This window comes from Pediculus humanus, genomic scaffold, assembly GCF_000006295.1.
Source record: "Pediculus humanus corporis 1103172107775 genomic scaffold, whole genome shotgun sequence".
Taxonomy (NCBI): domain Eukaryota; kingdom Metazoa; phylum Arthropoda; class Insecta; order Psocodea; family Pediculidae; genus Pediculus; species Pediculus humanus.
The window spans coordinates 343514-367424 of NW_002987371.1; the positions used below are offsets into that span (position 1 = coordinate 343514).

The window sequence follows — 23911 nt, forward strand, 5'->3', positions numbered from 1 at the left end:
ATAATAATAATAATAATAATTTTGTAGTGGTGAGATTTTAAATTGTTTTAAAAGCGACACAACAATAAACAAAAAACAACAACAACAACAACTGCAATATTTGTGCCTTCGATAGGAAAAAAAAAAATAATAATTTTTTTTTTTTTTTGTAAATCATTAAAAAAAAAGAGACAAATGATTTGTGATAAGGAAAAATAATATTAATATCACAGGTTTGATCGATTGATTAATTAATTAATTTTTTTTCTTTGGTTAATCGAAACCAATATCAAGTATAAAAAAAAAAAGAAAATTGTTAATTAAAAAATTTATTATAATTAAAATAAATTACTTTTTTAAAAAAAAAAAAAAATTTTCTTTTATTTTTATTGTTATTAATAAGTAAAAAATTTATAAAAAAAAAAAGAAATCATGTTATCAATTGAATCATGAATCAAATGTTTCAATGAAAATGTGTTGTGATTATCAATAGTTTGTTTTGTTTGTTACTTGTTACTACTGTTTGTTTGTTACTGTGATTTGAGTGATTGAAAAAACATTTGAGTAGTTGTTTAGTTCTTTAAAGGTAACTAAGAAATTAATTGTGACTTGTTTGTTTTCAGTTTTATTCGATTGATTGCCAGGTTGAAAGTTTACAAAACTTTTCAGGTAAATTTTTGAACAAGATGTTACAACTGAGTCTTTTATCTAAAAAATTTTTCAGTTGTGTTCATTATTAGGTAAGGATTTGTTGTTTTTTTAAAAAAAATTTTTACCTTTTTTGTTGTTCTTTTCTCTTAGATAATAATCCTCTAATAAGTGTTGAGATTTTAACACAAAAAAAAAGAAGAACTTGGTAACGGTTTAGATATTATTTTTATTTTACAATTACAATCAATTGATTTATCATTATTTTTTTTTGATAAACACCACAATATTTCTTATTTCGGATTATTTTTAATGCTTACTTTTGAATGATTTCTTGTAAAGTTTAATCGTTTAAATCTTTGTTGTTTACACTTGGAAAGAACTTCGGTTAGTTGTAATTAACGGTTTTTGTCGTGGTACAAGACAATTAGTTTTTACGTTTAAGGTCGTCGTAATTGACACGAAATCATATTTTGAAATTTGTGCTCTAGAATAAACGAATAAAAATAAAGAATATGAGAAAAAAAATTCATTTCACTCTCAAAATCAGTTATAAAATCGATTAATTGCTTTGAATCACCGGAAAAAATAACCAGAGTAAGTTTAATGAGAAAATCTGAAGATTTTTTAAATGAGTTTTGACCGATGTGAGTAACATTCCGACATTTTTAAAAAATAATAATAATAATAAGTACTTAAATGAAATCCAAGTTTCTTGATTTCTTTTTTTTTTTAGTCACACACGCTTTAAAAAGTGATTTTACTGTTATGATAAAAACAAAATCCTAAAGATTGTGTCAAATTTTTTTTAATTACGATTTCATTCGATTCGTTTTGATTCCACTTTACGATTCGTTACTTAGAATAAAATGAATTTTGCTTATACTTTATAATAATTTAAATGAATTTTTAATAAAACGATAACAAACACAGATAAATAAAAGTGAAAATTAATACTTAATATTACAACTTACAAAAGTATTAAATTACTCTAACTTCAGATTTAATTTCACTGATAACTCGTCTTCTGCTACTCACTATTAGTTACAATGTTTAAAACGACATTTTGGATTATGAATTCTTTTTTTTTTGAATTTATGGTTAGGCGACAAAGAAATCTAAATGAAATTAGATTAAATTCAATTTATGCTTTTCCAATAATGCTTTAACATGATGTCTGGACATTTTGGTTAAAGAAAAATAAAGGAAACCGCATCCGTTAATAAATTAAGAAATAAATTTCCGTTAAAAGTTTTGATATAGTTTTTAACCCAAATTATTTTCTCATTTTTTAAAAAACAGGTTGAACATAATTATAATTTAAACGATTTTAGAATTCATACAATTGTTGAGTTCCCGGTTAGCCACTTGGGGGGGAGGGGGGCTTTCCACATTATTTATTGCATATGTTTTTTTATTTTTACGTTTATTTATTCTAGTATCACGTTCTCTAAATTAAAATGTGGAAATGAAACAATAACCCTCATTCATTCTTTTACAGATAAGCAAAGTTGCAACAGTACCATAACAGATTAATGGATTCATTGTTTTGATCTACATGTTAATGGCGACTCTCAAAACTACACAGCCAGAGTCAGTCAGTCAAAGATAGAGATACAGATTGGGAACTTCACTTCATAACCAACCAGTATGTATTAGGTAGATCGAATACCATTAATTTCTACTTATATTTGAATTTTATATTGTTTTTGTATTCTTTTTAGTGTATACCAAGTTGCATTTGGGCTTGTAGTAATTTAGTTTTAAGTTCTCAACAACTACAAGTCAACAGGATTTAGTTAGACTAGAGATAGTGTCAGGATCATATCATAACACACTACTGTTAAATATACCTAAGATGGAACGTATTTTTTTTGTTTGGTTCTACAGTTTGGATGTGCAATATTTATAAAAACAAACAATCAATGGATCGAAATAAGGACATATTTGATTAAGGTATGTATGATGTATCTGTTCCACTTCCCTCTTATTTGGGGGGGATATTATAATACTAACAAACAGTAATCTAGAGTAGTATCTGTAGTAATATAGGGATATTATCATATTAACAAAATAGTTAATCTAACAGGAAACACTAAACAATTCCAAACGGATATGGAAAAATAAATACACAATGTGTATATACAACTACATAATAGGGTGGAGGCATAAATAGTTTTAATAATAATGATTAAAATTTGTATGTTGCAAATGGGGAGGGAGGGGGGGAGGTAAATAAGTATATTTTAATAAAATTTATTAATCGATAGGATAAATATTAAATAAAAAAAAAATTATTTTAAATTAATGCATTTTTATTATATATATATATATACTATATTATTAAACACGTATAACAATTTTTTTTGTTATTTGATTTAGTGTGCTTATTTAATTATATTGTGTGCTATCATAAATAATAATATATATTAATAATAATAATAATAATAATAATAAGCTAAATAACAATTAATTTTATTTTGTTTATAATTAATTAATTAATTAATAAGGAAATTATTAATCGTAAGTAAATATATTTAATATTTATTTAACAAATTACCATTTATTTATTATATTAAAATATTTTTATTAAAATTCAAATGAAACCCGTCACTTGATAACTCTTATCACGCAAGAATTTCTTATTAAATAATAATTTTATATTAAATTAAATAAAATAAAATAATAATAATAATAATTAATTTTAATTTAAACAAACAAACAAACGTGTGCGTTGTTGTTAAGAATCAAATTTTATTTAAAAAAAAAAAAAATTATTTGTTTAAAAAATTCTCACGTTTTAACGGTTTTAAATAAAAAATAAATAATAATAATAATAATAATAATAATTTCTTCTTATTATAATCACACTCAATGATATGTACCGGTAAAAAGAGCGATTTTAATTTTTTTTTTTTTTTTTTTTTTTTGCGTTACATTAATTTATATTAATTAAATCTGAAATAAATAATAATAATAATACTTTTTTAATTTTAAATATATTTAATCAATTTACATTTTATTTATTTATTTTTTGTTTTCTTTATGTTGTTGGCCCACTCTCTGTATCTTTCTTGCTACTACCTTAAAAAGGTTTGCATAAAAACAAATTTTTTTTCTCCAAATAATAATAATAATAATAAATAGTAAATAAAATATAATATCATCATAAGCAACATTTCTTATATGTATATAAATAATTTGAAAATCATTATTATTATTTACATAATTTTTACATAATATTTGTATGTTTACATGTAATATTTTTTTATCGCTCCTAATGACACCTAATTAATAATAATAATAATAATAATAATAATAATAATAATAATAATAATAATAATTAGTTTAATATATAATCATTTTTATTATTTTTCAATTTGATATTTAAACAATTATGTTAAATAATACAACGATTGTGTTTTTATTTTTTTTTAATAATATGATTATTACAACTATGTTAATAATTTTATTAATATTTATTTTTTCATATCACATTTTTATTTATTTATTTATTCTAAAATTTTATGTATGTATGTATGTATGTATATTAAAAAATAAAATAAATTACAACAACACGTACACGTTTACATGTATATATATATATATATATATATATATATATATATATATATATATATATATATATATATATATATATGTATTTGTTGATATCTAATATTTTAATAATTATTTTAATTCGTTAATAATTAATAAAATAATAATGATAATAATAATAATAATAAATTTTACAGTCGTTTTTTTTTTATACTTATTGTGTGTTGAGTGATAATGAAAATTTTTTACATATTAGTTTACTTTCATAAGTGATAAGTCGAATATTAAAATATATTTAAAAAGAAATATAATAAGGGTAATAATAATAGTTTAAGAAAAGATTTTAATTGCGGGTTGTTTTAATACCCTGATTAGGTTTTAATGATATTTTTCTTTATATTAAAATTAATAAATAAATATATATATACGTGTTTAAAACGATGACGTAAATTCAAAATGGCGGGAAGTAATTAACGGTTATTAACGCGTTTAAGTACTATCCATTGAAATTTGTGATGACGTCACTTTATGTCTATCGGCTGCTGTGAGTATATCGTTGTAGATTTGAAAATGGCGACGTATTCGCTCTTCTTCGGTATTTATTTTTCCTTTGTAATTTTTCGCGTCATCTTTTTCATTTAAACAATTGTAAGCGTTTTTATTTAAAAGATAAGCGTATTTATTTTGAATTGTTGTTTTTTGTTCGTGTAAATCTTTTTCTTTTTCTTCTTCGTCGTTTTCTCTTTCTTCTTTAAGTTTAGATAATTTATAATTTGTATTCAGTGCATTTTGTCGAAATGGATTTCCGCCACCTGTTTTTTTTTTTTTTTTTAGTTAATTGTACGTTTTTATGAGAAGGAGGAAAAGTATTTTACTTACCACCCATTTGTCCTGGTATTCCTAAACTACCATCAGCCGTTTGATAAGTTGATCCGTAAGTACTTTGTTCATCGTTTCCTAAATCGTGGATTCTAGTGCTTGACAATGCTCTTGGAATTGGATTACTTGGAACTCCGTGAGGAGCAAGATGGGACGTTTCTTCTGCTACCTGTAATTTAAATCGTTAATGAAGATACAAGTTTTTGCATGGACAATCCACATCTGAACAAACATTTATACCTGATGTGGATCTTCAGTTGGAGGAAGATCCGATACGAATCCAACATCTTTATGATAAAAGTTAATGAAGACAAATCCTCCGAGTATCAAAGCACATGCAAAACCGTAACCACGGAAGGTATTTGTACTTCCTGTACATAAATTCACGTATTATGTTCACGTCAGGTACAATTTTATGCAAACTTAATAAATTTTTGTTTTTACCGCAGTAATTTACTAAGATTCCACCGATCACAGCACCGCATCCACGACCCAAACCGTGATGGATACCTTGCAAAACTCCCTGCGCTGATGATCTCAAATGATGAGGAGTATTATGGGCTATGTAGGAACAACAAGCTGCCCAAACAGCGGCATGGGTTATACCTTAAAAATTATTTATATTAATATTAAAAGAAAAACTTATAAAAAAACCAAGAGCAATACAAACATTATGTAATTGTTACCTTGCATGAATTCAAATGGTAAAACCCACCATGGATTTGTCAACCAAGAAATGTATAAAAATCTTACAACGTTTCCAAGGAGGCCAAGGCATAATACCTTAACGTGACCCATTTGAGTTATTAATCGAAAACTGAAGAAATAAGCAAAAATTTCCGATATGTGATTTATTACTGATGCCACTCCGAATAAAGTTGGAGAACCGCCATAATCCTAAAACATTTAACGGTAAGAAGTGTTTAAGCTTTTATAAAAATCAAACGAAAAGGTATAATGAAAAAAACAAAAGTACCTGTAAGTGCCAAAACAAAAACGTGAAAATCAAACCGATACCAAAACCCATAAACCACGCAACAAAAAGAAAAGAGGCACATTTTAAATTTTTAAATTGTTTCAGTACCGTAACCCATTCTGGCATTTCTCTTGTTGTTTGTGCAAACATTTTCGTCTGCAAAAAAGAACAAAAAAACAATGACAGCAAGAAGAAAAAGAACATAAATGCTTCATAATCAAGGTAATAATTAAGGTACTTGTCCAATATTAGGTGCTGGCTGTGCTGGCTGAGCATTGATATTCGGTGTATTTAAATTTGGCAATCCTAACTGTTGTCCAAGTTGATTTTGTAAAGTATCTTCTTGTGTTATTGAAACTGGAGGTTTTTCGATTGTCGGTTCGGGTGGATCTTCATACTTGAAATTAATTTGAGTTGCCGTTATCAATGCGGCTCCCATTAAAACACTAAACGTAGCAAAACAAATTGTGTAATTTTTTTCCATCGGTGTAGGACCGCAGGGATGATCGGGAAAAGAAGTCGAATGATCCAATGCAATACCGACAAAAAACATAGCCAAACCCCATCCCAAAGACCCAAACATTCTTTGATGTCCGTAACGGTCAGCATCTTCCCCCAGCAATGTTATGACAGCTGAATCTGCTAATGTTATCGCTGGAGCACTGAAAAATTCTCCTATTACGACTAATAAAAGAAGCAAAAAGAATGCTTTTTGAATATCCTAAAAAGGAAACAATTTTCATTTAGAATTTACAAAACTTTCAAATAAATATGTACGCCATGTTTTTATTTTTTACCTGCGTGCGATAAACGATCGAACTAAAAGATGGTAAAACTAAATCTTTATGTTCTTTTTCGTTATAATTAGGTATAAGCAAACCTACTTCAACAGGTGATTTGTTAGCTATCGGTCTGATGGATCGTTTATTAACTATGTGAGGAACATCGAGATTATCATTTGGAATAAAATTAAAATCGTATGAATCGAGATGAATTTCTCTTTTTAATAAACCAGGACGTGTCACTTCTGGAACCTTAAGAGTATATTCATCGTTTTTCCTTTCCATGCAAGACGTTGCAGGAGGTTGTATGAATCCGATGGGTAGAGTAAAAACGATCCAGCAAGCAAGTGATGTTAACAAAAGCGTTTTACCTTTTTGCCACCTTGAAAGAAATCCATATTATTGTTGCTTTTCAGGTAGACAAATAAGAAGGAGGAAGAGGTAATTACCTATCTGCATAACTTCCCCAAAAAGGTGCTGATAAAAATTCAACGAATGGTCTGGTACCGATGAGTAAACCGCAATGACCGGCATTCATACCCATTTGTTTAAAATAAACTCCCATCAGGGGAAATAATGAGCCAAAAGCAGAATAGAAAAAAAAATAAAATGTTTTGACCATGAGTAGTTCTTGGTCGACGGAACCAAATAAAAATTCTAAAACATCTGATTTTCCTCTGATTTTATGTGTGGCATCTTTAGCTGGACCATATTTTTCTGGATCAACTTCTCCCGTTTCGTTAGGATCGACCATTGGCCTCGGAGGTTTTACACCGGCACTCATTTGTCTCGTCATGTATCCTCCTTGATTGTATGATTCGCTACTGCCACTTTGTTGACCATATCCTCCACCGTAATCATAATTTCCTTCACCGAACCTTTCCATTTTTTTTTTTTTTACCTTCTTATTCTAACTGTATCCTTATCAAACTTATTTGTTTATTTACTTTTTATCAATTTCCTTTTTATATTTTTCATGCATTTATATGTAAAAAATTTAAAAAAAAAAAAAATACAAATATATTTTTTATACTTTTGAACGAAAAACTTTTGATTTAAAAAATTTTTTTTTTTTTTTTAAATATATATATTTAAAATAAAATATTTTATGTGAGAATCAATAATAAAAAAAAAAAAAAAAAAAATTATGCGCGTGCCTGGTTAACATGACCAATCAATAAACTCTTTTTTTTTTTTTTTTCAATTCGCCCACGTTTTAACAAAAGCGCAGGCTTATTTTTCTTATCTCGATTTATGTATGTATATGTTTCCCCCCCATATTGTTTTAATAAATTTTTATTAATATTTATTTAAAATTTTTTCTTGAACCTCATGTGTTTTTTTTTTTTTGCTTACGTACCGATAAAATTACGGATAAAAGAAATTTATTATTTTTTCTTATTATAGGGTTTATAAATAGATTATTTATTAGTATTATTAATATCGTGTCTGTTACATTAATTGAAAAATGAATTATTGTTTTTTATAACAATCATTTCCTTTGTAATTTTTTTTTTAAACGGTTATTAATTTTTCAAAAAATTTTTTTTTCCGTTAAAAATAAAATACTCGATATTGATTGGTTAAAAAAAATTTGACGTCACAAATAACGTTGGCAAAACTTTTTCCCCTCTCAAACGTTCTTATTTTTTGTATGTTCGAAAAATGTTTGAAAGTAACACAAGTGTGAGGGTTTAATTTTTATTAATTTTTTTGTTGTTGATTTTATTTAATATCTATTGATTGATTTGAATTATTGTTTTAAAAATTGTAAATAATTTAATTCATTTTTATTATAATGTACTTAATTTTAAAAATTTCTGGATTTCACGACGTTGAAAGTTTAAAAGAATTTTCTTTAAGGTTTTGTAATAATGTTTCTTGTAGTGAAAATAATTTTGACAAAATAATTATTTGTCACAAAGAAAAATCGTGGTTTGACAATATTAACAATTATAATTACGATAAAAGTTATGATGAATTATTGAGTGCGTTTAAAAAAAGATGTCATTTATTAAATGGAATTTTCAAGTTCAAAATCACATCAATTTTTAATTGTATTTATAGAGAGTTTGATAAATGTTTAAGAAATTATATTTTAACTCAATGTTATTTATTTTATGATTATGGAATAAATGCTTATTTAGTTATCGTCGATCATAAAGAAGTAAATGATATAATAAAATCGAATAAAAATAATGGGAATAATTTACATGAAACTTTACACAAAAAATTTAACAATTCAAACATTAATAAAAATCATTCCGAATGTCAAACGATGATCGATAACAATTATAAATATTTAGAAATACAATCGAAAGAAAATGGAAAAAAATTTTTCTTTGGTTTGTTATTATTGGGTTTTTTTCCCCCCCAAAAATATATATTACATATTAATTTTAATTTTTTTTTTTTTAAATTCATTTTTCAGATACCAAAGAAAATTTTAAACCGATTTCTTTCAAGTCTTTAGAACATTCGATAAAAAATACCAAACCATATTTTAATTTACCAAGAAATGAAAAGTGTCCAGAACAAGAAATATTTAATTTGAAATGTATTTTATATGACATGGTGCCTAAATCTCAATGGCCTGAAAATCACATTTTATCATATAATGATGACAAAAAACTTTTGGATTTTATTATAAATTTAAAAACGAAAACGAGTAAAAAAATTCAGACATTAATGATGGAACAAAGTTCGAACTGGATGCAATATAAAAATTTTTTATTTACCTTCTTAAATAATCATAATAAAATTAATAGATATAATGGTTATGGAAGAATACTTAAAAAACATTTAAAAAATTGTCAGTTGATGCATAAATTTTCTGTTTCATATTATTATTATTATTATTACCAATTACAACTTTGTTTTTATTATCAGGTAAAAATGCTGCTGCTGCTGCTGCTGCTGCTGCTACTACAAACGACAAATCATTTCCAATACCTAAAAAAATAATTTTTACATATTTGATTGATATAATAAGAAAAGTTATACCATTTTATTTTTTCGGTTCTAATAATAATTTAAGAAAGAAATTTTTTAATGAAATAATTAAAATTTTCAAAATGTCTTCTGGTGAAAATTTAAATTTGTTTGGTTTTTATCAAATGTTAACAAAATGTAAAAAAAATTTACAATGGTGTAAAGAAATGAATAATGACGAAATCGAAAACGTAATGTTAATAAAAACTCTAAAATTCATCATCTTTCATTATTTATTTGTCATAATAAAAAATAATTTTTACGTAACTGAAACGGGTACTTCCGGTTACGGTTTAAGATTTTACAATAAGAAAATAATGATGAAAAAATCAAATGAATATTTAAATAAATTAATTGTTAATAAAAATTTAAAATTATATAGAAGATGGGATGATGATTTATTCACGATAGAAAGAAAATGGATGGATAGTGGAGTCATCGATGGAATAAATTTAAAAAAAAAATCAAAAATTTTCATGTCGGACTCGACGGAATTTAAACAACCCCCGGCCATTTTAAGATTTTTACCAAAAAATGATTTTTTATTTAAAGGTATGAGAATAATAACTAACATACCTAATAAAAAAAAAACAATTCATTTAAATTATTGTCGAGAATGCGATGGTTTAAGTGAAAAATTCGAAGAAAGAAATAGGGAAAGAATGGATAAAATATATTTGACGAAATTATTTCTGGAATATTTAAATGGAAAAGTTAGTACGGGTATGAAAACGACGTCGGCTGATTTCACACTGGAGAAAAACTGGAAAAAAATTATTAATTTAAAAAAGGAATACGGTAAGAATGGTAATCGGGATTCGGTTGAAGTTTTGCTCCATATTATTATTATTATTATTATATATATGATTACAGGTGATTTGTATTTTGTAAAAGCGGATGTGACGGAAGCATTCGATTCGATATTACACGATAAATTATTTGATATTATCAGGGAAAACTCGAGAGAGAAATTTAAAGAACGAGTACAATTGTACGAAATAACGGAATGGAAAATGGCGAATAATAAAAAATTATTTTTACGAAAACGTTACAGTTTCGATGGGATTCCCAAAAATAATACGATATTAATTAATTGCACGGATCGTAACGAGAATGGAAAATTGAAAGAATTTCACACGGGAGAATTTGAAAACGTCATAAGGCAAATGGTACAATTTCAAAGGATTTACGTAAATGGTAAATTATACAAGGTTACGAAGGGATTGACGCAGGGAAATTCAGGTAAATTTTCATATCATCTTTGCGATTTATATTATTCATACATGGATAAAATTAAATTTGATAAATTGACGAAATGTGACGATACCGTATTGATCCGTTACGTCGACGATTATTTATTCGTTTCTCCGTGTTTGAAAAAATCAATAGAATTTTATAAAATAGTCAAAAGGGGAATACGGGAGTACAACGTGAAATTCAATTTTGAAAAATTAAAAACGAACGTTACGAACGCGTCGAACGTTAACGAAATAAATTATTACGGTTTCGCGTTTAATTTTTCAACGATGACCGTTAAACCGGATTATGGGAAATATAAAAACACGGATTTATTATCGCGAATTAAATTACGGGATACGTTCAACGGTTTCATTTACGATAAAAATGAATTTTTAAAAAGGAAACTCGCGGAAACGAACGTTTTAAAATTATCACCCGGTTTGATAGGTTGCAATGATTCGAACGCCATGAGAATTATAATGCGTAACGCTTTCATTATGCAATCCGTTAAAACCGTTTTATTAACCGATTATTTATATCCTAAAAACGATAAAAACGAATTGTACGTTTTTAAAATGTTAATCAAATCGTTTAATAAAATTAAAAAATTTTTTTTAAAGTTTAATTATATTAGCGGCGATGACGATGACGAATCGGTTAAAATTTTTATTTTTTCCGCTTTGCAAGTATTTAAAAATCGATCTGGACAATTTAAAACCGTCGTGAAATTGTTGAAATATCGTTTTAAAAAATATAAAAAAAGAAAATGGTGAGAAGTCGTTGTTGTTGTTATGTAACGAAATAAAAAATAAAATAAAATTTTGATTTTGTATTTTTTTTTTCGTTTTGTTTTTTAAAAATATTTCCACAGAGATGGTTAAAATTTGACATTTGAAATTTCAATTGGTTCGAATAACGTTTAAAAGTGGAATTAGTGATGCCTGATTCCACGTTCTACTACCGTTTTTTCATAGGGTGTTTAAACGTTATCGTCGAAATTGAATTTTGATTTATTTATTTTTCTTGCGATTTGAATTTTTTTTTATTTTTTTACGTTAATTTAATAAAATAAAAAAAAAAAATTGAACGTTAGAATTTAAAAAGTTTTTTATTCGTTTAAATTCGTTGTTTAGAACAACACTTATTATTGTTTACCTCTATGGTTTGTTTTGTTGAAACGATGCAACCATAGATTATTAGATTGTGTTCAAGCGAAGTGTTTAATGAAAACGATGAATGCTCCTCCAACTCCTGGAGTTGGGGCTAACATAATGAAAATGTTAGGAACTCCACAGATAAGGCCCCCCGCGATGGGTTTAATACCCCAAGATACGGCTAGTCGTATAGCACAACTCCAGGTAAATAATATTAATAATAGAAAACGTTTTGTTTTCGTTTTTAGGTTAAGTATAATGATTTAACATAACAACATGAAATCATTTCAGGCAAACATTAAATCAAAATTTGCTTCGAGTGTGTTATCGGGGGTTTTAGCAAGTGCAAATGCTTCCATTGTAGATAAGCCAACGCCGTTGATTTTAGATAGTCAAGGAAGAACAGTAGATATAACTGGAAAAGAAGTTCAACTGACACAATTCACACCAACACTGAAGGTAAACTCAACTCAAAATTTTTATCGATGATGCAAAAGTGCATATACCTGAAATAATAATATTTTCCAGGCAAACATCAGAGCGAAAAAAAGAGAAGAATTTAAAGCTCAATTAAATCAACAATCTGTCGATGCATTAGCAGAAGCTCAATATTTTGATCCTAGAATAACGGCAAAACCTACGATAAGAAATAAAAGATCACTAAGGTTTCACGAACCTGGAAAATTTCAGCAAATGGCAGAAAGAATGAGAATGAAGGTTTGACTATTTTAATCGAATTTAAAATATTGATTTTATTTGTTTATCGAACTTAAATTTATTTATTAATTTTTTTTTACATAGGCTCAATTAGAAAAATTACAAGATGAAATATTTCAAATAGCTAAAAAAACAGGGATCAGTTCTGCTGCTAAATTAGCATTGATAGCACCTAAAACACCTGCAACGGAAGATCATGTACCTGATGTCGAATGGTGGGACATGGTCGTCATGAACGGTGACAAATATTCAGTCGATGGAAAATTATCAATAAGGGAAGATGCCATATCGAATTTGGTTGAACATCCGACACAAATGAAACCTCCATGTAATTATTATAAGTCAAATTTTTCCATTTGTTTGTTTGTTTTTTTAAAAACATTCAAAAAAACATTTTGTTTGGGTTTTGTTTCAGCTGAATCTAGTAAATCGGCATTTTTACCAGTTTTTTTAACAAAAAAAGAAAGGAAAAAATTAAGGAGACAAAATAGGAGAGAAGCGTGGAAAGAAGAACAGGAAAAAATTCGTTTAGGTTTAGAACCTCCACCTGAGCCAAAGGTTTACATTTTAATTTTTTTTATTAACTATTCGATATTGAAAATGATGAATATTTTCATCTTTTTTTGTTTTTTGTTCCAGTTAAGGATATCAAATTTAATGAGAGTTTTGGGAAATGAAGCCGTTCAAGATCCTACGAAAATAGAAGCTCAAGTTCGAGCTCAAATGGCTAAAAGGCAGAAAGCACACGAAGAAGCGAACGCGTTAAGAAAATTAACGTCGAAGCAAAGGAAAGAGAAAAAAATGAGAAAATTAAAAGAGGATACGTCGTCGGGAGTTCACGTCGTCGTGTACAGGTACGTTCAAATGCAAAAAAATTGATCCTTTTCCTTCATTAATCAGAATTGTTATTATTATTATTATCAATTGCAGAATATCCGAACTCACGAATCCATCGAAGAAATTCAAAGTGGAAACAAATGCAAAACAATTATTTTTAACCGGTTGCATACTTTTATTCAAAGATTGTAACATAATAATAGTCGAGGGGGGCCCGAAACAAATAAACAAATACAACAGGTGAGAAAGAGTAAAAGGAGGAGGAGGAGGAGGATGAAAATCAATCATTGAAACGTCAGGGAAAAGGATTTTTAATTCAAAATTTTTTTTTACAGGTTGATGATGCAGAGAATCAAATGGGACGAAGATTTGATAAAAAGTAACGAGGATAACGAAATTCCAAATAAATGCGTTTTAGTCTGGAAGGTAAGATGTGGTAATTACAAATGCGTGTAAACTTGACACGTGGTCGTCGCGTGGGTTTTTCATTCACTCGGAAAAAAATAAATAATAATGATAATGATAATTATTTCAGGGTACCGTTAAACAAAGAAATTTTCACGACGTCAAATTTAAAGTTTGTCCAACGGAAAAATTAGCAAGAGAACATTTGAAAAAACACGGAGTAGAACATTATTGGGATTTGGCATACAGCGGTTGCGTATTAGAAAATGCAGAAGACATATTTTAACCGGAGAAAAGTGTGTGTCTCTCTCTCTCGTCGAAACTACTACTATTGTCCAATTCGTACGATTAAGCAAATAAAATAAATAAATTAATTAACGATAATAATAATAATAATTATGAAAATAATAATAAAAAAAAATAAATCGAAATGAATATATTATTTTTGGTTTATTTTTTATTATTATTATTTTTCCCTCCCTTATCAATAATGGGAAAATTATTATATAAAAAATGAAGGAGGAAAAAAACTTTGTACACCCCTTTGGGAAAGAGTGTAGAAATTAACGCACTTTTTTTTTAAATTGAATTTTGCACATCCCTTAAAAAAAAGAAAGAAATTTGATAATTTTGTACACCCCTAATGAAAAACATAAATCTACACAATTTACAATTTAAATATTTAAAAATTTTTTAAAAGCATCGAATTAAGTAGAAAATGTGGTAAAGTGAGAGAAAGAGAGAAAGAGGGGGGGGGGGAAGAAATTGGTTAATAGGAACACGTTTTAAAAAAATGATTGCGGACGTCAGGGGACTAATGGAGGGTATCCTTTGCGGTCCCAGGGAGTAGTACGCGATCTCGCGCTTCGCGGAAACGGTTATCTGGAGGAAGGAGAACCGTAAACGTGAGCGTGAGATACTTGGGATCCGCCGCCTACAATCGGGTAAGCGGAGACGAAGAAAGTTCGAATCTAATGAATGAATGAATGAGTGAATTTTTTTGTACATCATCATCATCATCGATCGTCATCATCATCATCGATCGTCATCATCATCATCATCGTCATCATCGATCGTCATCGTCATCATCATCATCATCATCATCGATCGTCATAATACTTAATAGGGTTGCAAACATTGTAAAGAGTGAAGCCGAACCGAAGGGGGAGGTTGGTGCGAAATGCATTTCTTTCTTTTTTGATGACCCAGGAGAAATGCGGTTACGCACTAACCCTTTCCTTTGAAAAGAGAGAGTGTGGGGCTCGGTATGGATTTAAAGAAAGCCTTATCGGGAACCATACCCACTAAAACTCCTGGGCATGTCGCAATAGCGTGGCTTATATGAAGAGGGGAGGAGATGCTCATGAGAGTATAACCTACATTTCAGTCTCCCCTCTCCGGTAAAAAAAGATACAAAATTTTAATTTTTTTACAACAATTTTGAATGGTAAAATACATTAAGATGTATCAGAAAAACATAAGAAAAAGGAGGTGTACATTTAAAATCAGGTGTATATTTATATACACCTTACCAGGTTATATTTGTATAAATACATTACAATTTATACTATATCAAATTTTTTTTCTTTTATTTTTTTTTAATGCGTAATTTTTATTATTATCATTTAAAAAAAAAAAAATCAGTAAATTAATAAAATAAATTTTCAGGAAAAATTATTTGCTTCGGTCGATCGAATTACAATGGCATGGCTCCCAGTGCTTCCACGATGACCGGAATAGTTTCTGTTTTCGTTCCCCCCAACCTGGCTATTTCAATTTCTAAATTTCTGTACTTCAGCTTTTTGTCTGCTTCTTTGGTTGTGATGTTTTTTTCTGCCGGCACGGATACCTCAATTAACTTACACCATTTTCCCGCATTATACTGAGGATGAAATCCGGTTTGTTAGCTGGCACAGTTCTGTCAGTGTGGATTTGTTGATCATATAGAACTGTGCATGGACCTGCTGTCGTAACCGGGCTTGGAATGTGGTTGTACCACTCCTTGGGTAATCCATTCATTCCATATTTTCGGCATATGCTCCAATGGAGATATTGACATAATTTCTTCTGAGATTGAGCTTTGCTATCATAAGTTGCAAGTTGCCCTTCTTCCATTATCTCGTTTTTTTTATTTTCTTTGACGATTTGTTTTACTCTTTTCAGTACGCCTTTTTTTGTAATTTTTTTTTCCGTATGTATAACTTGGGCTAAGATAGGGTCTTCTTGATGGGATTCTATGTATTTTCCCACTACAATTATGGCATTCTGGTATGCCGCTTATTATTATTATTATTACGACAATTCGTCCTGATGTTTGTCGGAGCTTTTTCAACATATACTCCACGTTTCTACCCTTCTACCTTTCTTTAGTGAAAAATTTAATCTGATGAATCAGAAAAACATGAGATCCAAGGAGGTATAATGTAAAATAATTCAAAAAAATTCCCGCTTAAAATAAAATGTGTGCCAGGTAAAATATACAAGGTCGTCCTACTTAGCGTAAACAGTAAACAAGGTCGACCTTGGTTGAAAAATTGTGACCATGAAAATTTTCACAAAATTGAAATGTAAAACTAATGGCCTTGAAATCAAGGTCGACCTACTTTAGAATAAATCGTAAACGTTGGATTTTCGCGGTCATTTTTAACTTAATTTTTAATCGACGAATTTTTTTCCGATGTATCCGTAAAACATAAGATCCAAGGAGGTTTAATAAAAAATAAAATGGAACAGTGGATTTTCGCTTAAAATCAGGAGTACAAAATAAAAAACAAATAATTAATATTAAAAAAAATAATTATATTACAATAAATTAGACTAAATTACAAAACTTTTGATACATACATAACTTCTTATAACTAAATCACTAAATAAAATTATTAAAAATTAATTTAATAAGTTGACATGATGTAAACGCATGTCAACTTATTCAATTTTAATTATTATTATTATGGTCACTCTTAGTTAATATTTTCCTTGTTCTTCGGTCCAGGTGCGTGATTTCTTCTTTTGTCCAATTTTGGCTACCCCAAAATTTTCTTCAATCCCCAAATATTTGTATGTTGATCCAGGGTCCAATTCATTAATAAGTTCTTCTTCTGAGTCTTCAATATTTTCCTTCCATTTTAACTTTCCTCCGACAATATTAACTTTTGCACATTTTTCCAAACCAAATTTCATGTTAATGTCAGAGGAAAAAGTTTGTACCGTCCTTAGCATTTTATTTAACTTCTCTTCATTTTTTGCATAAATTTTTAAGTTATCCATATACAGCATTAGGGTGATTTTCCTGCCTCCCTGTACCAACTCATATCCTTGATCTCTCTCAAAGCTGGAATCATCAAATCCGAACTCGCAAAGATGAGAGCAGATTCCCCTCTGGCATAGGCCGTTGCAGAGATCCACTCCACCCAATTGGGATACTCCCCTCAACCATGTGGGAGGCATTCCCGAGGTATCATAATTACACATGTACATATACATACATAATTTAATACAGTATTCATGTTAGAGTGAATTCATATTCAGATAAATGAGAAACATTTGATCTTTCTGCGACTATCCTACGATAATCTCAACAGTGAAAATTTCTTTCGTCTAATTGAAGATATTTTGTGCAAAGGTTTAATTCTTTGTTCCAATCAGGTTTGGGTAAATTGTCCAATATTCATATTCTATGATGCCAACTACCATAGGATTTTGGATTTACTCTCAGGCACTGTTCTGTCAATTGTAAATCTTTTTCCAATAGTTTTTGATAACTTTCCAAATCCTCGTCGTTTTTCAAAGACAAAAATATTTCTCTTCTATAATTCCATAATGTTATTATATCCGAATTTCCAGTAATAAATTACCGGTGAGATTTAAACCTTCTTCGTCGTGCATTTGTGAAAAACGTTTTTCTAATATTTGATTCATTATTTTTTTAAATTCTATTGCCTTTTTCTGTTTCTCTTGCCTTGCGATTTCTTTTTGTTCTTCTGTCGTTCTTATTTTGACTCTCCCGTGCATTTTGTAATTTCTTTAAAAACAAATTTTACGATTTTTATTTGAAATTAATACAGGAAAAATAACTCACAATGGGAAATTGTGAAAATAAAAGTAATATGTGAACAACCATAGACATCAATTTAAACTTAATTATATCAATGATGAATAAAGTGTCATTAGAAAAATGTACGTGGAACTTATAAAAATATGGAAGCTTTTAACGTAGCCAATACATGAATATTTTCGTTAAATAATTCGTTTTATGTTAATTATTGGGTTGGCCAGTAAGTAACTGCGTATTTTACCAACAGATAGTTTGTCCGGTTTTTTGAGTACTTTTACGTTTATGTACAAACATGAACTTTTGATATGTTATTACTTGGTTCCTTCTGTAACATTCAGTACCAAAATTTCATTGAACTCTTAAATAGTGCGCGAGCAAAAGACATTTATACATGGGGAGCCAAAGCGAGCATTTCCTTCATATTTTGCTTTTTTATTTCTGAAAGGGTCTTAATGCTTCACAAGCCAATAAAAAGTTGTGGGCCGTGTAGGGTGATGAAGCCTCAATAGAACGGCAGTGTCAAAACTGGTTTGCGAAATTCCGTTCTGGAGATTTTCCTTTGAAAAATGAGGAGTGCTCCGGGCGTCCATTGGAGGTTAATGATGAGCAAATAAAGGCCCTCATTGATTATGATCGGCATAGTTCGACTAAGGACATTGTAAAGAAGCTAGATGAGTCACATACGTGCGTCAAAAACCGTCTGCGGCGTCTTGGGTACCAAAAGAAGCTTGATGGGTCTTTGCGATATGCTTCTTAAATGCAATGCGAATGACCCTTTTTTGAAAGAATGGTCACCGGAGATGAAAAGTAGGTTGTTTATGATGACCCTTTGAGAAAAAGATCCTGGTCTAGGCAAGGAAACAAGCACCTTAGAACTTCTAAGGCTGACATTCACCAAAAAAGTTATTGTTATCATTTTAGTGGGATTACAAAGGCATAGTTAAGCTTGAGCTGCTGCCACGAAGTCAGACTATAAATTCAGAGGTTTACATTCGACAATTGACAAATTTAAATGATACCATCCAAGAAAAACGACCATAGCTAGCCAATAGCAAAGAAATTGTCTTTCACCACGATAATGCCAGGCCCTCCCCATCTTTAGCCACTGGACAAAAACTATTGGAGGTAGGCTGAGATGTTTTGCTGCACCCTTCATATAGTCCCAAACTAGCTCCAAATAATTATCATTTTTTCCGATCCCTAAAAAATTTTTTGAACGGACAAAAATTCCAAAACAACAATGAGGTCAAAACTGCATTGGACGAGTTTTTTGCTCCTAAAACTAAAGAGTTTTATGAAAAAGGGAAAATGATTATTTGGCGCCATGTATTATTTCCATGATGTTTGGACTTATCTTAGATCAGGAGAAAATGATGATATTATAATGTGGCAAGGTTTACCCTATAGTTTATTATGGTATGTTTTCATATTGGCAGCATTTCAAGTACATTTTTTTTGCCATATATTTTGCATGGAATTTAAGAAATGCTTGGAAAACAAGAGGATCCCATAAGAAATCCGGTAATTTTAATATTTTAGGACCTGGAGGTATCGTTTGACCTCAACACGGATCTCTTCCTCCCACAACCGTGCGACCTGGAACAACGACGGCCGTACTCCAGCCCGGTCAAACGCCGGCCAAACAAAATCGAGTCATTGCAATACCTAAACCCATGGGATTAGATCCTCTCACAATTCTTCAAGAAAGAGAAAACAGGTATAATTGGCATTATTAGCTGTTAGAATTTTTATCACTTGGCATTTCGTGACGATTAACATTTTGCTTTGCATCAACTTTGTAGGAAAGCAACTCGGATCGCAATGAGAATCGACGTACTTAACAATTTACCAACTTCGAAAGAAACTGCCGTTAATGTAAAAGCGTACAAACGAACCAAACATCAAGGTTTGAGAGAAGCAAGAGCAACTGAAAAACTTGAGAAACAGCAAAAATTATAAGCGGAAAGAAAGGTAATCAATCATTGACTTAATGACCTCTCCCTCTCTCTCTCTCTCTCTCTCTCTCGTTTCTAACTTTTTTGTTGGTTTTAATTTTAGCCATGGAAGGAAATTCTCAGTGAACCTTTCATGAAATTACCTTCTAAAAATAAATTACCGGATTATTACGACATAATAAAAAAACCTTTGGATATAAAGAAAATATTTAACAGGATAGAAGATGGAAAAGTAAGCTGGGGGAAAGGGGAAGGGGAGGGGGAAATGGAAAAAAAAGGTTTTATTTTGACCCTTGTCGATGTTGTTTCAGTATTCGGATTTTGACGATTTGGAAAAGGATTTTACTCAAATGTGTAAAAATGTTCAAATATACAACGAAGAAGCTTCTCTCGTACACGAAGATTCGATCGTACTTCAATCCGTGTTTACGAACGCGAGACAAAGATTGGAACAGGATGCGGAAACGGATGAGGATAAAGGTGATGATGAGAGAATCCCGTCGTTCGGATTTTATTATTTGTCGAATTTTATTTATTTTGATTTTTTATATTTTCAGACGGTGGACGACGAGGATGGAAATTCCGAATCGGAATCCGTTAGAATGAAAATAAAAATAAAAAGTGGAAAAGGTGGAAGAGGAGGAGAGGGAAGAGGAAGCACGAGAAGGAGGAAAACTCAACCAAAGTACACGAATAGCGATGACGACGACAAAGATGATTGATTGGAAAGAGAAAAGAAGAAGAAGAAGGAGGAGGAGGAGGTGGAAAAAGAAGAAACCAAAAGGAAAAGAAAAGGAAAAGGAAGAAGAAAATAGGAAAAAAAAGAATTTTCGGTCGAAATGATTTTCGCAGCGCACAATGCTTGGGAAATTCGAGTTTTTCTTTTCGTTTTTTAATCTTATCTTTTGGTTTTTCGTATAGAACGGAAATGACGTCTTTTACTGGATGGTAAGTAGGTAGAACGCGGATGAAAGAACAGAAAATTTTTTTTTTTTTTATAAAGTTTTTACATTTGTCTTTACTAATTGTTATTACATTTTTTTTCTTTCATTTAGGAAAGGACCAGTAAAGACGAGCCGGCACATTCAGGAGTGACAGTATCAGACAGCGAAACAAGATGATGTCTACCTTTTGGAGAGGAGAGGAGAGGTGACAAAAACGTTTCTGTTATATTTTCAAATAATTTAAATAATGGCTACGATTTCGTTTTGGAAAAAAGTACGAAAAAGCGAGAAGGCAAGAAGGGGAGGGAGGAAAAGACGAGAAAGAGGAATAATTAGAAAAAATCAGGTTCGGTTGTTTGTCGTCATAGAAGGAACCTCGTTTTAAACCTGTAATTAAATTTTGAGTGATGATTGAACGTTTGATTTATATTTGGCCACGTTTATATTATATACATATATATGTATAAAATATATGTATGTATATTTTTCTTAATCGTGACACATAAACTACTAAATTTGCCACAAACGATTATTAAGTTTTCCGTTTTTTTTTTTTTTCAAATTTATAATGATGATAATAATAATAATAATATAGTAATATATGTATTTATTCTCTCAAATATATTATTTTAAAAAAAAATAAAATTTGTTTTTTTTTTCCCATCATGCATGTTTGGTTATATCATTCATTTATTCCCATAAAAGAAAAACTTAAAAGAAATTTTTATACAAATTGGGTTATGCAACTGGCAATACGCGAAACCTGACAAATTGCATAACTTAAAAAAGTAAGGCGGACAGAAAAAATCGAAAAAATTTAAAAATCCTTAAAAATTTTGGTTATGCAACTGGCAATACGCAAAAACACGACAAATTGCATAACTCACAAAAGTAAGGCGGACGAAAAAAAATCAAGAAAAATGAGTGAAAAATTGGTTCCGAGTATCAGTAAAACATAATACTTAGGAGGTCTCAATTTTTCGATAGTTTCGTTTCGCTTCAACGCCTTGCATTTAGAGTATATGCAATTTTCAATACAATTTTTAACCAATGGCGTGCTTTGTATACATAATGAGAAAATTATGGCGCTCGCCATTCTTACTCGTGATTGGTCAGAAAAAAAAATCACATATTTTTCATGTTTAACTTATGTATTAATAGGAATAAAATTTGAATTATGAAATAACTATATTTTAAAGCAAAATTTTGTATATGTATATATTTAATGTGACCAAGGATGGAGAAACGAATTTAAAATAAAAAAAAATAATAATAATAATAAGGATAATAAATAAATTTTATTTAATTTTATTTATTTATTTATTATTATTATTATGTAAAAATATTTATTCGTGGACGTATTATAAAAGCAATATATATATATTATTCATCAAGTTAAAATACAAATAATAAAAGTGAGAATACAATAAAAAAAAACAGCGTTAATAGTTAATATTACAATTACATAACGTTAAATAACAAAAACAAAAATAAAAAATAAAAATAAACATTACATACAAAAATGATAGAACTTTTCTTTTTTTTTGTTCTTCTTCTTCTTAATACTGTAACTTTATATACATACATATATATATATATATATATATATATATATATATATATATATATATATATATATAGAGGACGAGTCTCTCCATCGCGAGGAGATCGAGCGGGGGAGTGCCCGACAGAAGACAAGCCACCTCCGCCGCGAAGTCCCTGTAAGCCATCGCCACCTTGTTCAGAGACGCCCTTTGGAGTTGTATTGCCTTCTCGCGAAGAGGCCAAGCTGCCGAAACCTACTCGGCCCAGATCGGAGCTTCGTACAGGGCCTCGGAGTGAACGACCGTCGCGTATAATCGCCTGACCCTGGCCTGCGGTCCGCGCAGGTTTGGCATCAGGCGTCCTAACGGCTCGGATCTTCGGTCCGATGTGCGCCAGATGTTCGCCGAAGTAAAGACCGGAATCGAGAACCACCCCTTCGGGAAGAACGGTCCGGGTGAGGACGCAGTCGTAGGCGATATTCCACAGGAGTGGTCCTAGAACCGATCTCTGAGGCATGCCACAGAACACGTCCGCCCTTCCCGTCGTTCCCGTTGCCCTCTACATTGAGAAGACAAATCGGCCGATACGCACTCGGCGTCGTCGGATCCCTACCCGGTTTGTCGAGCAAAATTAAGTTGGCTTCTTTCCACGTGGTCGGAAACGTCGCCTCTTGGAAGCACGCGGTGTAAAGCGCCGAGAGACGCGCACACAGCACCCCGGTGGACTTGCCGAGTATGCGGTAATGCACGCCGTTCGGGCCCGGAGCCGAGCGCCTCTTCGAGGCCGCGTCGAGGAGAAGGCGAACCTCCCTCTCCGTCACTGCGGTGTCGCGATTTTCGTCGTAAGGAAAATCCACCGGAGGAAACGCGAACGGTTCGACGAGAGGGAAGACCTTTGCGATCATTTTTGCGCGAAATTCCTCCGTCATGCCGGCCGTCAGCGGTCCCAACGAACCCCTCAGCTTGGTCACGAGACGGAACGGAAGACCCCACGGATTCGAATCCACTTCGCTCAGGAGCTCCTTCCAACACACTTCCTTGAAACTTAATATCGCTCGGCGAACCCTCGAAGTCCTTCACTCCGCCTTTAAATGCGCAAGTTCGTTGTCGTTCACGATGTCCTCGTAGCGTCTCCCCGTTTGATCAAGTGTCTTTTTCTGCCGACGAACCGGTGACGTGCGAGGCAGAACTCCTTCCACAGCTCTCCTATCGCATCCGTCCACCAGTATTTAGACCGCTTGCGTTCGTT

General features: G+C 30.4%; 4 protein-coding genes across 4 annotated transcripts; 3 read left to right on the forward strand and 1 right to left on the reverse strand.

Moving 5' to 3' along the window:
* Positions 1–5056: 5056 nt before the first annotated feature.
* Positions 5057–7708, reverse strand: Phum_PHUM360490 (uncharacterized protein; the record flags this gene model as incomplete). Its single annotated transcript, XM_002427982.1, has 8 exons — positions 5057–5233; positions 5305–5435; positions 5509–5670; positions 5751–5961; positions 6041–6196; positions 6279–6761; positions 6838–7204; positions 7272–7708. 8 exons carry the CDS (start codon positions 7706–7708, stop codon positions 5057–5059), a joined length of 2124 nt encoding a protein of 707 aa, XP_002428027.1.
* A 912-nt stretch (positions 7709–8620) lies between these two features.
* On the forward strand, positions 8621–11825 carry Phum_PHUM360500 (TERT, telomerase reverse transcriptase; the record flags this gene model as incomplete). The annotated part of the gene is made up of 4 exons (XM_002427983.1): positions 8621–9167; positions 9254–9634; positions 9712–10611; positions 10687–11825. The coding sequence occupies 4 exons, from the start codon at positions 8621–8623 to the stop codon at positions 11823–11825; spliced, it is 2967 nt and encodes a 988-aa protein (XP_002428028.1).
* A 450-nt stretch (positions 11826–12275) lies between these two features.
* On the forward strand, positions 12276–14451 carry Phum_PHUM360510 (uncharacterized protein; the record flags this gene model as incomplete). Its single annotated transcript, XM_002427984.1, has 9 exons — positions 12276–12410; positions 12498–12665; positions 12735–12923; positions 13008–13251; positions 13339–13481; positions 13563–13777; positions 13854–14000; positions 14096–14186; positions 14296–14451. The coding sequence occupies 9 exons, from the start codon at positions 12276–12278 to the stop codon at positions 14449–14451; spliced, it is 1488 nt and encodes a 495-aa protein (XP_002428029.1).
* Positions 14452–20307: 5856 nt separating this feature from the next.
* On the forward strand, positions 20308–20896 carry Phum_PHUM360520 (uncharacterized protein; the record flags this gene model as incomplete). Its single annotated transcript, XM_002427985.1, has 2 exons — positions 20308–20406; positions 20486–20896. The coding sequence occupies 2 exons, from the start codon at positions 20308–20310 to the stop codon at positions 20894–20896; spliced, it is 510 nt and encodes a 169-aa protein (XP_002428030.1).
* Between the last annotated feature and the right edge of the window lie 3015 nt (positions 20897–23911).